The 14080-nt window shown below is 39.6% G+C and overlaps 1 protein-coding gene across 6 annotated transcripts in view; it reads left to right on the top strand.

Moving 5' to 3' along the window:
• Positions 1–1266: 1266 nt before the first annotated feature.
• cadpsa (Ca2+-dependent activator protein for secretion a) overlaps positions 1267–14080 on the top strand; it is a 106284-nt gene continuing 93470 nt past the window's right edge. For 5 of the 6 annotated variants that reach the window (XM_058373771.1, XM_058373770.1, XM_058373772.1 and 2 more), the window contains exon 1: positions 1267–2048. In XM_058373771.1, coding sequence (XP_058229754.1) covers positions 1707–2048 — 342 coding nt within the window. In that variant the 5' untranslated portion in view covers positions 1267–1706. The remainder of the gene's footprint in view (positions 2049–14080) is intronic. The other variant, XM_058373773.1, reaches the window with a different exon arrangement.

Raw genomic sequence — 14080 nt, 5'->3', positions numbered from 1 at the left:
GAACCCTGAGAGATGGTGGGTCCTGTCAAGCAGTGCTAGAAGTGGTTCTTCAAAGTAGAATGGTTCTTTCAAAGTGTTCTGCTTGGAACCATAAGAAAACCATTGTACACTTTTAGAAAAAAAAAGTTCTTTAAGGGTTCATTGAAAAAGAAAAGGTTCATCTTCATAGTGTTCTACACAAATAGACAGTTTATAGACAGAAAAAGTAAACCTTTAGGGACAGATGTTCCTCAAGGGTTTAGAGAATATTTGATGGTTCTTAGCCTCTTAAAAATAAACTGCTTGGACGCCTTTGTTATCAGGAAATACACAGTTACAAAAACAAGGTTCTTTAAGTGTTCTTTAAAAGCTTATTGACTAATTAAGGATTCTTGGCTTTATTTAATTTATACATAATAAATTTCTTATACATAATAGTGTTTTGATTCAGGAATACACACTTGGTGTTCTTTAAGGATTTAGTGTAAAATTAATGGTTATTAGATTTGTAAAAAAAAAAAAATTCTACTTGGAACCTTTTCTCAGAAGGAAAAATAGAATTGTCCACATAGAATTAAGTCTTTCTAAGTGTGTTCTACTTGAATCACGTTCTCATTGAGAAACATTCAGCTGTGCTCTCTTAGAAAGGGTTCTTTAAAAGTGTCCTACTCAGACCCTTTTGTCATGAGGAAATAGAGAGTTGTACACTCTTAAACAGAAATGTTCTTGAAGGGTTCTTTAAGGGTTTAGGGAATAACTGAGGGTCCTTATCTTCTCCCAAAGTGTTTTTCTTAAAACACTTTCTCATAGGGAAATTTTTAGGTGTACAATCTTCCAAAAAAAGTGTTCTTCAATGGTTCCTTCATTTTGTTGTAGTGTCCCTTGTTAACAGTCAAACAAAAAGAACCAAAAGCCGCACTAAAACACCGCCCTGGGTTAATAGAGAGATGGAGCAGCTGTCGCGGAAACAACGTCAAAACGGTTCCCTCCTCCCCCACAGGCACTGTGGCTTCATTTCAAATCGCTTCCTTTACCCTACACAAGTGCACTAAAATATTCATGAAATAATGGCTTCTACACCCGTTGTAGTGCACTAGATGTCCAACATGGACCCGTTTCTAACTCAGCCAGAGCATCTCCGCGATACATGGTTGGATCCCGAATAGCCTTGTCCTCCCTGTACACGTGCACTACAAAGGATAGGAAAATGCACAGCGTCTGCGCGCGACGTAGTGCCGTGTATGTTTATTTGGAAGGCGCCCAGAGATTCAGGACCGCGGTCAGCGCCCATCGCCGCTTTTTTATTCAGTAAGTGGCCATCGCTGGTTGCCAATCGCCAAAGAGCATCTGGAAAAGCAGAGAGAAAGAGCGATTGAGAGAGAAGGAAAGAAAGAAAGGACGGTAAAGAAAAGTCAATTTATGAAAAATAATAATTCAAAAAGCTTCGCTTTATTTGTAACACTGTAATTAGATTATAAAAGCAAACAGGGAAGAAGAGAAAAGAAAAAGCAACAGTTACCCGTAGCGACTCTACAGGCTGTCGGGAGGCAGGTTATTTCCAGACTAACGGAAATTTCATGTGAAGTTTGAAGCTTTGATGGCACATCAAGTCGTCGCACTTTTCCGTCCGCGCCGGAGCATCTCCGCGGATCTTCTGTGACTCAAACGCGCGTATTTTCTCTCCCCCTCACCCACCTTTTTAAATTTACCTTTAACTTCGAGTCACTATGCTGGACCCGTCCTCGAGCGAGGAGGAAGATGAGGTGGTGGAGGAAGAGCGCAAAACGGCGGCAGTGGCGGCTCCAAAGGCCGCCGGGAGCGCGCGGGTCTCATCGAGCCGCTCCAGCCAGAGCGCGAGCGGCTTACAGACCAGCCGCAGTGGCCACGCGCGGCCCTCCAGCCCCGGACCCGCGGCCGGCGGCGACAAGGAGAAGGACGATGTGGAGAAGATGCAAAGGGAAGAGGAGGAAAGAAAGAAGAGGCTGCAGGTCTACGTGTTCGTCATGCGCTGCATCGCGTACCCGTTCAACGCCAAGCAGCCCACGGACATGGCGAGGCGGCAGCAGAAGGTAAGAAACGGCGCGGAGGTAAAAGGTCACAAAGCAACAGATTGCTCTGGAGAAGAACAAAAATCTGACAAACCTCTGAAACCCAAAAGACGACACAACTTCTGATCAGTGGGTTCAAAACATGTATAAAAGTAAGCTCAAGTGTAGAAGCATCAAAAATATTTTCACTGTGAATATTTTTAGAATGGAAAAATCAGCCTGTGAACACTTATTAAATATCATATACACAGGCTTTAAAACTGCTTACATGGGTGGACAAACATCCTAAAACCTTACTCATGCTTATAACAGGGGGTAAAAAAAAAAATCCAGTAACTATGCTGAAGCCTTATGAATGCTTATAGGGAGTGGAGGAACATATCTATAAACACATCAAAACCTTCTGAATGCTCATTATGGGGCTGGAGAAATATCCTTTAACTATGCTTAAACGTTCTAAATGCTTATGAGGCTAGAGAAACATCCTGTAATTGTACCAAGCCTTATGAATATTTAAAGGGCGTGGAGAAACATCCCACAGAAGCTCAGAGAAGCTCTGCAGCAGCAACCAGTTGCTTTCTTACCTCGCTTAATGCTCATCATTCTGGCACAGGGAGAGATTCCGAGTACAGATTTTTAAATAAAATCCAGACCTTCATCAGTCCTTTCAGTGTATTGATCTCATCAGGGATGGGCGCAGCAATCAGATCAGGCATGATTAAACCTTTCCATCCCGATGATTATGGTCAGGGAAGTGCACAGAACTAGGACAAGATCTGATTTTCTGGTTCTATTTTTATTCGTTTCCATTTCATTTTTCTATCCCAGTGGTCTATCTTATTTATTTTTTTGCCATATAACCGTCTACAGCAGTGTATTATCTAGAGTAAGGATTTCTAGAACAGCAGCTCTGTTTATATTATATACATTTATCCTAATACATAATTTTACTATAGTTAAATAAAACTAATATGTAATCTTTGCTATAGATTTATGTAGGAAAAATGTTAATTTAGTAGTTTTTGAAGGAGTCTCCAGTGTTAGTCAGAGAGGAAAGTCTTCAGGATATATGGATGTGTGTGTTCCGGTTTCTAGGTAACATGCCAAGTCTGATTATCTTCAAGATGCAGAAAAAACGCAGACTGATGAGGAAAGGTGATGAAGTGATAACAGGACCTAACAGGACCTGTTTCAAAAACTGTCTATAGAAATAGAAAATTGTCAGTGTTGGCAGAGCAAATCCTCACTCTATGTAAAAAAACACATTTATATAATATATGTATATATATATATATATATATATATATATATATATATATATATATATATATATATATATATATAAATTATATTTATCGTTTATTACTCAGTGAAATAGTAAGATACTCTTCTCTTGTCTGGTACCAACTGGCACTTTTCTGAGCAAACATCTCATCTGACATCTCCGTGACATCTGAGCTCAACCTGTTTCTTTTCCACAACACCATTGTGTTTAACCGTTCAGGAAACAGCACCAACTTGCCACTGGATGTGTCAGTAAGGCTTCATTTGCGAAATTGTGTGCAGTGAACTGATGGGATCCCATCTGCTGAAAGCAATATCGGTCTGCTCCTATTCGAACGATGCTGAAACCCAGTGAGACTGTTCTAATGGAGTGGAAGGGATGGGACGGGCTAGGACTATTGATCCGGCAGATGTTTGATGGTGGTGCTTTCGTAGCCTAAACATGTACAGGCAAATCTTTAAATAATAATTAGGAATTCTCGGGGAAGAAAAACAGTATTATTTCTAATTCAGATTCGATCTGAAAACGATCGCCTTATCCGACACATCGGTCTGATTTCTGCATTTAGTCTAACAATGTTAACGACGGCAAAAGAAACCCGAGACAACGCCTCAGAGAACTCCATCTACACAGCCTCACTACATACTGCCATGATGAAAGGAACTCTAGCAGCTGCTGATCTAAGAGATCTGGAGTAGCATTATCTTTTATCAGGCCCAAGTCGGCTAATTTACTTAGAGCTTATCATGAGGTAGTCATCTACACGTCCCCAGACGAGACCTATTCCGCCTGCTGAATCTTCTCTAACAATTCAGTTCAAAAAACAGCACTCTTCGCCTGCGGTGCTGAACGTTTGTTAACTCGGAGAAAACAAGACTCTAGGCTCAGCACTCACCTGGGAGTCTTGTCGGCTTGTTTTGATGATGGGTTTGTCTTGGGAGCATGAAAAGAGTCCCTGTGGGACCTGCTGAGTCGGGAGAAGCGTTGAGGGGGGGGACGTTGCTGTTGGAGGAGCTTCGATGTAGCCTTGTTAATGCTTGATGTGGAGAGTGTGGCAGATTATCTGGAAAATAAATAGCTAAATTAAAATTTGAGACGGTCCAGCTACATAATGATAATCATAGAGGTAAAGGTACTCAAAGGCTGGGAAAACTCTGCCCTATGTAAGCTGTATGTATGTGTATAACTCAATACAACAATTTATATCTGTACATATATTCGGATTTAATACTGGAATGGGTGCGTGACTGGAAACAAGCCTAGAGGTCAAAATTCCAGTGTGAATTCCATTTAACAATGCAGTATATACAATGCACAACGTTGTGCTTCATGCGTTTGCCCAATGGCGATCGCTCGCTATGTAAATGAAAGTAAAAGTTTCTTTCTGACTTTTTTCATGCATGTAAACTTTGTTGAAACTGTAAAGCAATTCAGGTTCTGCGTCGTCATTCTGTCACTCTGATTCTGGACCTTTTCTCTGAGCTTGTTTGGTGCACATGATGGAAATTGAAATCCAGGAAGCGTTTCTTCCTAGCCAAAATAAAAATAAGAAGGCAAGTATGTGGACATGTGGATGTGTTTGTCCTTGATTGATTCATTCCTCCTTTGCTGCTTGTAATCAGCTCCACTATTTTCTTCTGAGAAGGCTTTCCGCTAGGAGCGTGGCTGTGGGGATTAGTGATCATTCAGCTACGAGAGCATCAGTGAGATCAGACTCTGATGTTGGGATGTTGAGTAGGCTCCAGTTCCAGTTCATCCCAAAGGTATTCAGTGGGGAGTCAGAGTCAGGGCTTGGTGCTGGACACTCGGGTTCTTCCTTAACACACCATGGAACTGTACTTTGTGCACAGCGGCCTTGTCATGCTGGAAGAGTGTTCAAGCCTCTAAGATCTAGAGAAGAGACAATTATCTTTTAGGTTCTCCGTACCTTCTGATCATGGAGGTACTTTTGGTAATTTTTCACATCAACTACACTATAAATAAACATCTCCATCATTTTTAAACCAAGCCTGAATTTCTCCTCTTGAGCTGATCTCCATCATTTGCGCCCCCGCCATCCTCCAGAGTGACCCAGTGTCAGTGGGACATGTTCGATTTGACTCGTTAGGACTCATGCACTCACACACACACACACACACACAATCTCTTTCATATTTTATGGAACCATATAAATGCTCGTCTACTTAAGAGCCAGTGCTTTGTTTCCAACAGAGTCTTGGCCAATGATAGCAGTTATGGTGCCATAAACCAGCTAGAGCCTTTGAAACCGTTGACATGGGGAGGGAGGTGTAGGGGCGGGGTCAATTCATCACCATGAGACCAGATAGACGCAAACAGGTTGACTCGCATGACTGCCATTTAAAAGCGTGAGAATTTTAAAGAGCTGGTATGTAGAAGACGTGAACATCTAGTGTGTTTTTCAACAATATTGTTCTTGCTAATGCAAAAGGAACTACTGGCAAACTAATACAAATTAATTTCTGATATATTTAAAAGCAATCCTATTTAAATTTCTAGTGACATTTTCCTAAAAAGGTCAAAGGTCCTGTAAAGGCACCAATTTTTCCCCATTATTTAAAGATAAAATGCTAAATAAACATCTCCTTAGAGGAAACGTGTACACCGTATCAACAGCTAAAGACGTTCTGTAATCCATTTCTGTAGAAATATTAACACAAGCACATTATTAACTGTACTAGAAAATAAATCAATACCTCCTGACCAATCAGATTCGAGGATTCGGTAGCCCTGTGGTCTAATATAATCTGAGTCTAATGATGGTTTTTAAATGCATAAATATATAAAAGGTTCATTAAACACATCATAAAAGATTTAGAAATGTTTCAAATCCATATAAGTGTGAAGTCATGACACCTGAAGGTGTTTTTGTGTCTGTAACTGATGAGATTTCTCCAGATTTCCTCCAGTTTGAGGCAGAGATGATGAAGCAGAGCATCTCCAGTTAGAATCCGGTGTAACGTTCGAACCAGAGCCAGCAGCTGTTTATGAGCTGTTTGATGAGATATGCTAATGAGGCAACTTCAAAGCAGGACATGCCGATCACGACGACACAAAGCGCTAGCGTCATCGCGGTGCAAACGCCGGAGAGAGACCGCTGAAGCTGCTCTGATGGAGAGACAGGGTTCTCGTGTGTATGAAGAGCTCAAACTAAATGCAGGTGAGAAGGTCAAACATCTGGGTGCTGCTGTTTCTCCACGACAGGCCCGCGCCCTCCCCCTACTCACAAGCTGTCTGAGAACAAAGCCGTGAATGCGTGTGTGGGGGAGAGAGAGAGAGAGGGAGGGAGAGAGAGGGAAGGAGGGAAAAGAAGGAGACTGGAAAGAGTGTAATTTGAGTGATGTAATGACCGTGACGTGTGTTCACTTTAATCTGTCAGACTTCTCCATTTTAATCTATTGTTCAGGTGCAGAATTCAATTCTCTTCTCTTCTCTTCTCTTCTCTTCTCTTCTCTTCTCTTCTCTTCTCTTCTCTTCTCTCTTTTTGTTTCCTTTCTTTTCTTCTCTTCTCTTCTCTCTTTTGTTTCCTTTCTTTTCTTCTTCTTTTCTTCTTCTCTTCTCTTCTCTTCTCTTCTCTTCTCTCTTTTTGTTTCCTTTCTTTTCTTCTCTTCTCTTCTCTCTTTTGTTTCCTTTCTTTTCTTCTTCTCTTCTCTTCTCTTCTCTTCTCTTCTCTTCTCTTCTCTTCTCTTCTCTTCTCTTCTCTTCTCTCTTTTTGTTTCCTTTCCTTTCCTTTCCTTTCCTTTCCTACCTTTTAATTTCTCTTCTCTTCTCTTCTCTTCTCTTCTCTTCTCTTCTCTTCTCTTCTCTTCTCTTCTCTCTTTTTGTTTCCTTTCTTTTCTTCTTCTCTTCTCTCTTTTGTTTCCTTTCTTTTCTTCTTCTCTTCTCTTCTCTTCTCTTCTCTTCTCTTCTCTTCTCTTCTCTTCTCACTTTTTGTTTCCTTTCTTTTCTTTTCTTTTCTTTTCTTTTCTTTTCTTTTCTTTTCTTTTCTTTTCTTTTCTTTTCTTCTCTTCTCTCTTTTGTTTCCTTTCTTTTCTTCTTCTCTTCTCTTCTCTTCTCTTCTCTTCTCTTCTCTTCTCTTCTCTTCTCTTCTCTTCTCTTCTCTCTTTTTGCTTCCTTTCTTTTCTTTTCTTCTCTTTTTGTTTCCTTTCTTTTCCTCTTCTCTTCTCTTCTCTTCTCTTCTCTTCTCTTCTCTTCTCTTCTCTTCTCTTCTCTTCTCTTCTCTTCTCCTCCTTTCCTTTCCTTTCCTTTCCTTTCCTTTCCCTTCCCTTCCCTTCCCTTCCCTTCCCTTCTCTTCTCTTCTCTTCTCTTCTCTTCTCTTCTCTTCTCTTCTCTTCTCTTCTTTGCATTCATTTATTTTTCTTTCTTTTCCTCTTCTCTTCCTTTCCCTTCTCTTCTCTTCTCTTCTCTTCTCTTCTCTTCTCTTCTCTTCTCTTCTCTTCTCTTCTCTTCTCTTCTCTTCTCTTCTCTTCTTTGCATTCATTTATTTTTCTTTCTTTTCCTCTTCTCTTCCTTTCTCTTCTCTTCTCTTCTCTTCTCTTCTCTTCTCTTCTCTTCTCTTCTCTTCTCTTCTCTTCTCTTCTTTGCATTCATTTATTTTTCTTTCTTTTCCTCTTCTCTTCTCTCCTTTCCTCAAAGTCCTTTGCCTTTTGCTGTTTTTGTTTTTAAAATTCACTTAAATTTATCTGAGAAAAGGAAACCGAATTTGACAAAAAAACAACAACAACAAAAATCACTTTTTTTGGTATGAACTCAAACGAAACAGCGATTGACCGTCATATGTTTCAAAACATCTAAACCAAACTTTTAGTCAGATTTCTTTAACAGAGCTAGTCAGTGGTGTCTCCAGCACGTGATCGATGTGTGCCGTGTTGTTTATCGCCTGTTTACCGTGGAGATTAACTCCGACAGAATTCTGATAAAGAGCTTAATAATTTAATAAGCCTCGTGCTCCGCGCTGGGCTCAGGATCAAGCGGCTAATGAAGATGAATGAAATCAGCTGTCTGTTCTGATTCTGTCGCTCTTATTAGGAGGCGATGGAAAAAATCAGGAGGACGAAAATATTTACGAAAGTCAGTATGCTTATGAGCATGGCTACGCTGGCTGTGAAAGGTCAAGTGCATGAAAATGCTGAGAGCAAAATTCTATAAAGTAGAAACATCGCAAGCATTGAGCAAGCACATGATGATGGGAAGTATTGACTGGAGAGCTGGACTGAGTGTGTGTGTGTGTGTGTGTGTGTGTGTGCACATGCACGCATCATAAAAATCACACTTGTGTTATTAGCCCACGAGCTCAGAGCAATAAAACTGCAGCAGTAAACAGCTGGATGTGTCGGTGTCGTTTATGGGAAAACCCACAGCAAACGTTCTTCCTTGGATAATAAAACATTTCCAGCACAGTTTCAGGCAGAAACTCAGAGAAAACTCATTTCTTGGGATGGAAAAGCAAAACACTGTCAGATCTGAGACGAGGGATTCGCTGATATGGATTCTAGAAAGCAGAAAATGTCCGAATTTTTGTGAGTTTTCCAAATCCTGGGTTAGGATGTGTGAAGTTTCACACTGCTCAGAATTTATCCAGGGTCATCTGACATTTCCACCATCTTTAAGAACTGGGTCTAAAATGAAAAAAAAAAAAAGAGTTGCTGTTCTGCCTGAGAGGATATTCTTCTCTTCTCTTCTCTTCTCTTCTCTTCTCTTCTCTTCTCTTCTCTTCTCTTCTCTTCTCTTCTCTTCTCATTACCTCTTCTCTTCTCTTCTCTTCTCTTCTCATTACCTCTTCTCTTCTCTTCTCTTCTCATTACCTCTTCTCTTCTCTTCTCTTCTCTTCTCTTCTCTTCTCTTCTCTTCTCTTCTCTTCTCATTACCTCTTCTCTTCTCTTCTCTTCTCTTCTCTTCTCTTCTCTTCTCTTCTCTTCTCATTACCTCTTCTCTTCTCTTCTCTTCTCTTCTCATTACCTCTTCTCTTCTCTTCTCTTGTTTCCTTTCTTTTCCTTTTCCTTTTCCTTTACCTCTTCTCTTCTCTTCTCTTCTCTTCTCTTCTCTTCTCTTCTTTCCTTTCTTTTCCTTTACCTCTTCTCTTCTCTTCTCTTCTCTTCTCATTACCTCTTCTCTTCTCTTCTCTTCTCTTCTCTTCTCTTCTCTTCTCATTACCTCTTCTCTTCTCTTCTCTTCTCTTCTCTTCTCTTCTCTTCTCTTCTCTTCTCTTCTCTTCTCTTCTCATTACCTCTTCTCTTCTCTTCTCTTCTCTTCTCTTCTCTTCTCTTCTCTTCTCATTACCTCTTCTCTTCTCTTCTCTTCTCTTCTCTTCTCTTCTCATTACCTCTTCTCTTCTCTTCTCATTACCTCTTCTCTTCTCTTCTCTTCTCTTCTCTTCTCATTACCTCTTCTCTTCTCTTCTCTTCTCTTCTCTTCTCTTCTCTTCTCTTCTCTTCTCATTACCTCTTCTCTTCTCTTCTCTTCTCTTCTCTTCTCATTACCTCTTCTCTTCTCTTCTCTTCTCTTCTCTTCTCTTCTCTTCTCTTCTCATTACCTCTTCTCTTCTCTTCTCATTACCTCTTCTCTTCTCTTCTCTTCTCTTCTCTTCTCTTCTCTTCTCTTCTCATTACCTCTTCTCTTCTCTTCTCTTCTCATTACCTCTTCTCTTCTCTTCTCTTGTTTCCTTTCTTTTCCTTTTCCTTTACCTCTTCTCTTCTCTTCTCTTCTCTTCTCTTCTCTTCTCTTCTCTTCTCTTCTCTTCTCTTCTTTCCTTTCTTTTCCTTTTCCTCTTCTCTTCTCTTCTCTTCTCATTACCTCTTCTCTTCTCTTCTCTTCTCTTCTCTTCTCTTCTCTTCTCTTCTCTTCTCTTCTCATTACCTCTTCTCTTCTCTTCTCTTCTCTTCTCTTCTCTTCTCTTCTCATTACCTCTTCTCTTCTCCTCTCTTCTCTTCTCTTCTCTTCTCTTCTCATTACCTCTTCTCTTCTCTTCTCTTGTTTCCTTTCTTTTCCTTTTCCTTTACCTCTTCTCTTCTCTTCTTTCCTTTCTTTTCCTTTACCTCTTCTCTTCTCTTCTCTTCTCTTCTCTTCTCTTCTCTTCTCTTCTCTTCTCTTCTCTTCTCTTCTCTCAATATCCTTTCTTTTCCATTACCTCTTCTCTTCTCTTCTCTTCTCTTCTCTTGTTTCCTTTCTTTTCCTTTACCTCTTCTCTTCTCTTCTCTTCTCTTCTCTTCTCTTCTCTTCTCTTCTCTTCTCTTCTCTTCTCTTCTCTTCTCTTCTCTTCTCTTCTCTTCTCTTCTCTTCTCTTCTCTTCTCTTCTCTTCTCTTCTCTTCTCTTCTGTCCTCTTGTTTCCCTCTTCTCTTCTCTTCTCTTCTCTTCTCTTCTCTTCTCTTCTCTTCTTTCCTCTTGTTTCCCTCTTCTCTTCTCTTCTCTTCTCTTCTCTTCTCTTCTCTTCTCTTCTCTTCTTTCCTCTTGTTTCCCTCTTCTCTTCTCTTCTCTTCTCTTCTCTTCTCTTCTCTTCTCTTCTCTCAATATCCTTTCTTTTCCATTACCTCTTCTCTTCTCTTGTTTCCTTTCTTTTCCTTTACCTCTTCTCTTCTCTTCGCTTCTCTTCTCTCATTTCCTTTCTTTTCCTTTACCTCTTCTCTTCTCTTCTCTTCTCTTCTCTTCTCTTCTCTTCTCTTCTGTCCTCTTGTTTCCCTCTTCTCTTCTCTTCTCTTCTCTTCTCTTCTCTTCTGTCCTCTTGTTTCCCTCTTCTCTTCTCTTCTCTTCTCTTCTCTTCTCTTCTCTTCTCTTCTCTTCTCTTCTCTTCTCTTCTCTTCTCTTCTTTCCTCTTGTTTCCCTCTTCTCTTCTCTTCTCTTCTCTTCTCTTCTCTTCTCTTCTCTTCTCTTCTCTTCTCTTCTTTCCTCTTGTTTCCCTCTTCTCTTCTCTTCTCTTCTCTTCTCTTCTCTTCTCTTCTCTTCTCTTCTCTTCTCTTCTCTTCTCTTCTCTTCTCTTCTCTTCAAAATACTTCCTGCAAATTTTGGAAGGAGTCTCCAGAAAGGAAAAAGCTGTTGAAGGAAAGTCTCCAGGAAGAAATTCACCAGGAAGCGAAAACCTTTAATACTGCTTTGATTTGTTTTTGGTTTTTTTATCGCTGTAACAAATCTAACTAAAACAAGGAAAGTGTGTTAGTTAGCAATCAAAACAAAACAAACAAAACTCCAGCATCCGAGGCAGAGAACGGAGCAAACAGAGCTGTTCTTCTTCTTCTTCTTCTTCTTCTTCTTCTTCTTCTTCTATTTTATTAACAGACACGAAACACAAGCGCTGAAATAAAATCGATGACTGTCTACCTGCCTTCAGCTCAGTTTCAGCTCAGCTCGGGTCAGGTCAGATCAGATACCATTGATTCTGTCGTTCTTCGGGATCCAGCAGCATATCGAGGAGGAAAAAAAACGCACAGGAATAGACAGAGGTGAAGACAATCGCTCATTACCTGCTCCTTCTCTGCTGCACCAATAACTTACACCATGATCTATACGTTCTTCTAAACAGCCTTATCCGCCTTACTGCCTGCTTCTGCATACATTGCTCTAGCTTCTGTTTCTTCTTACTATCCACATAGCAACAGTAACCAAGCGTAGGCGTGGCCTCTGAATATGTACACTTCCTATAAATCTATATTCTGGAATATTTCAGTGGTCAGTTTTGTTGCTGTGTGACAGCCGTGTGTGTTTGTATTTGCTCGCACTTAGCGCATCTGTTTGTGCTGCCGCGTGTTCATTCACACATTACGTTATTCACAGCGACACACGCTCACACACTCTCACACACTCGCACACACACCCTCCATCTCCCTCTCTCTCTGTGTCTCACACACACACACACACACATGCGCGTGACAAAGGCCATGTGTCTCAGAGCAGCGCCAGTCAGAAACCGCCTACCTCTTGCTTTCTATTTCTCATCACTCACACACTCACACACACACACACACACACACACAGACCCTAATTAATATAATTACTGCCACAGTCTTTCATCCCCCTCCCTCTCTCCTTCTTAAACATGCACATAACACACACACACACACACACACACACACAGCTCTGTATTGCTGCATTTCTGAGATATTTCCATCAACTCGTGCATTTATATAGCTAAATAATTTCAGTATTATTATTCCATAGCCTGAATTTTAAACTCAACACCAAAAAAAGCAAACATTTTTAAAAAAATTTTAAATAAATGTGGCATTCAAATTTTTAAGTAATTAATTAATTTTTTCTTATAATTAAATAATTAATTAATTATCTATTTTATTTTAACTATTGTGTCCCTACAGCATGAAATATGTTTTTAATATGTTTTCCTATTATCTTTTGAACATTTAATAAGAGAAAACCACACACACACACACACACACACACACTAACTAGGACCAGGAGAGTGTAATTACAGTAATTGGTGCCCAGGTGTCTGCTTTTGCTTCACAGAATTGTTAATGATAATGCCGTATTTAGGTAAAGCAGGTTGCTGTGTTTCTCCTCACCCACCTGATTTACCTCCAAAGCTAATAAAGAATTCATTACAAATAGATTCGTAACCAAAATTGGCAATAAGAGTAGCAGGGCAAACCGGAAAAGATGCATTAATACTTAGATTTTATTCAACAGTTTCCAGTAGCATCACAGTTGATCAGGACCTGATCATTTTTTTTCACAGTTTCTTCCACATCCTGAATGTTTAGAGCTATTTTCAGGAAACAAAATGTCTTTCTGTCTGTCTGTATGTTTTTTTTTTTGGTCTCTATCCATCTATCTGTCTGCTTGCTAGGTAATTTTTCTGCTTGTCTCTGTCTGTTTGCCTGTTTTTTAAATGTGCCTACCTGTCTCTCTGTCTGTCCGCATGTTTGGTCATCTGTCCGTCTGTCTGTTTCTTATATTATCTGCCTCTCTGTGTTTTAGGTTATGTGTAGATCTGTCTGAATATTTCTTATGTTATCTGTTAATCTTAGGTAATCTATCTATCTATCTATCTATCTATCTATCTATCTATCTATCTATCTATCTATCTATCTATCTATCTATCTATCTATCTATCTGTCTGTCTGTCTGTCTGTCTGTCTGTCTGTCTGTCAAGTTATCTGTTTCTATCTGTTTTGTAGGTATTCTATCTATCTATCTATCTATCTATCTATCTATCTATCTATCTATCTATCTATCTATCTATCTATCTGTCTGTCTGTCTGTCTGTCTGTCTGTCTGTCTGTCTGTCTGTCAAGTTATCTGTTTCTATCTGTTTTGTAGGTATTCTATCTATCTATCTATCTATCTATCTATCTATCTATCTATCTATCTATCTATCTATCTATCTATCTATCTATCTGTCTGTCTGTCTGTCTGTCAAGTTATCTGTTTCTATCTGTTTTGTAGGTATTCTATCTATCTATCTATCTATCTATCTATCTATCTATCTATCTATCTATCTATCTATCTATCTATCTATCTATCTATCTATCTATCTATCTGTCTGTGTCTGTCTGTTAGGTTATCTGTTTCTCTTTCTGTCTATTTTGTAGGTTATCTATCTATCTATCTATCTATCTATCTATCTATCTATCTATCTATCTATCTATCTATCTATCTATCTATCTATCTATCTGTCTGTCTGTCTGTCTGTCTGTCTGTTAAGTTATCTGTTTCTGTCTGTTTTCTATCTATCTATCTATCTATCTATCTATCTATCTATCTATCTATCTATCTATCTATCTATCTATCTATCTGTCTGTC

Source organism: Hemibagrus wyckioides, linkage group LG21, assembly GCF_019097595.1.
Source record: "Hemibagrus wyckioides isolate EC202008001 linkage group LG21, SWU_Hwy_1.0, whole genome shotgun sequence".
Classification (NCBI taxonomy): Eukaryota; Metazoa; Chordata; class Actinopteri; order Siluriformes; family Bagridae; genus Hemibagrus; species Hemibagrus wyckioides.
Note: the sequence above shows the minus strand (reverse complement) of the source record. Positions and strands in the feature narration are given on the sequence as shown.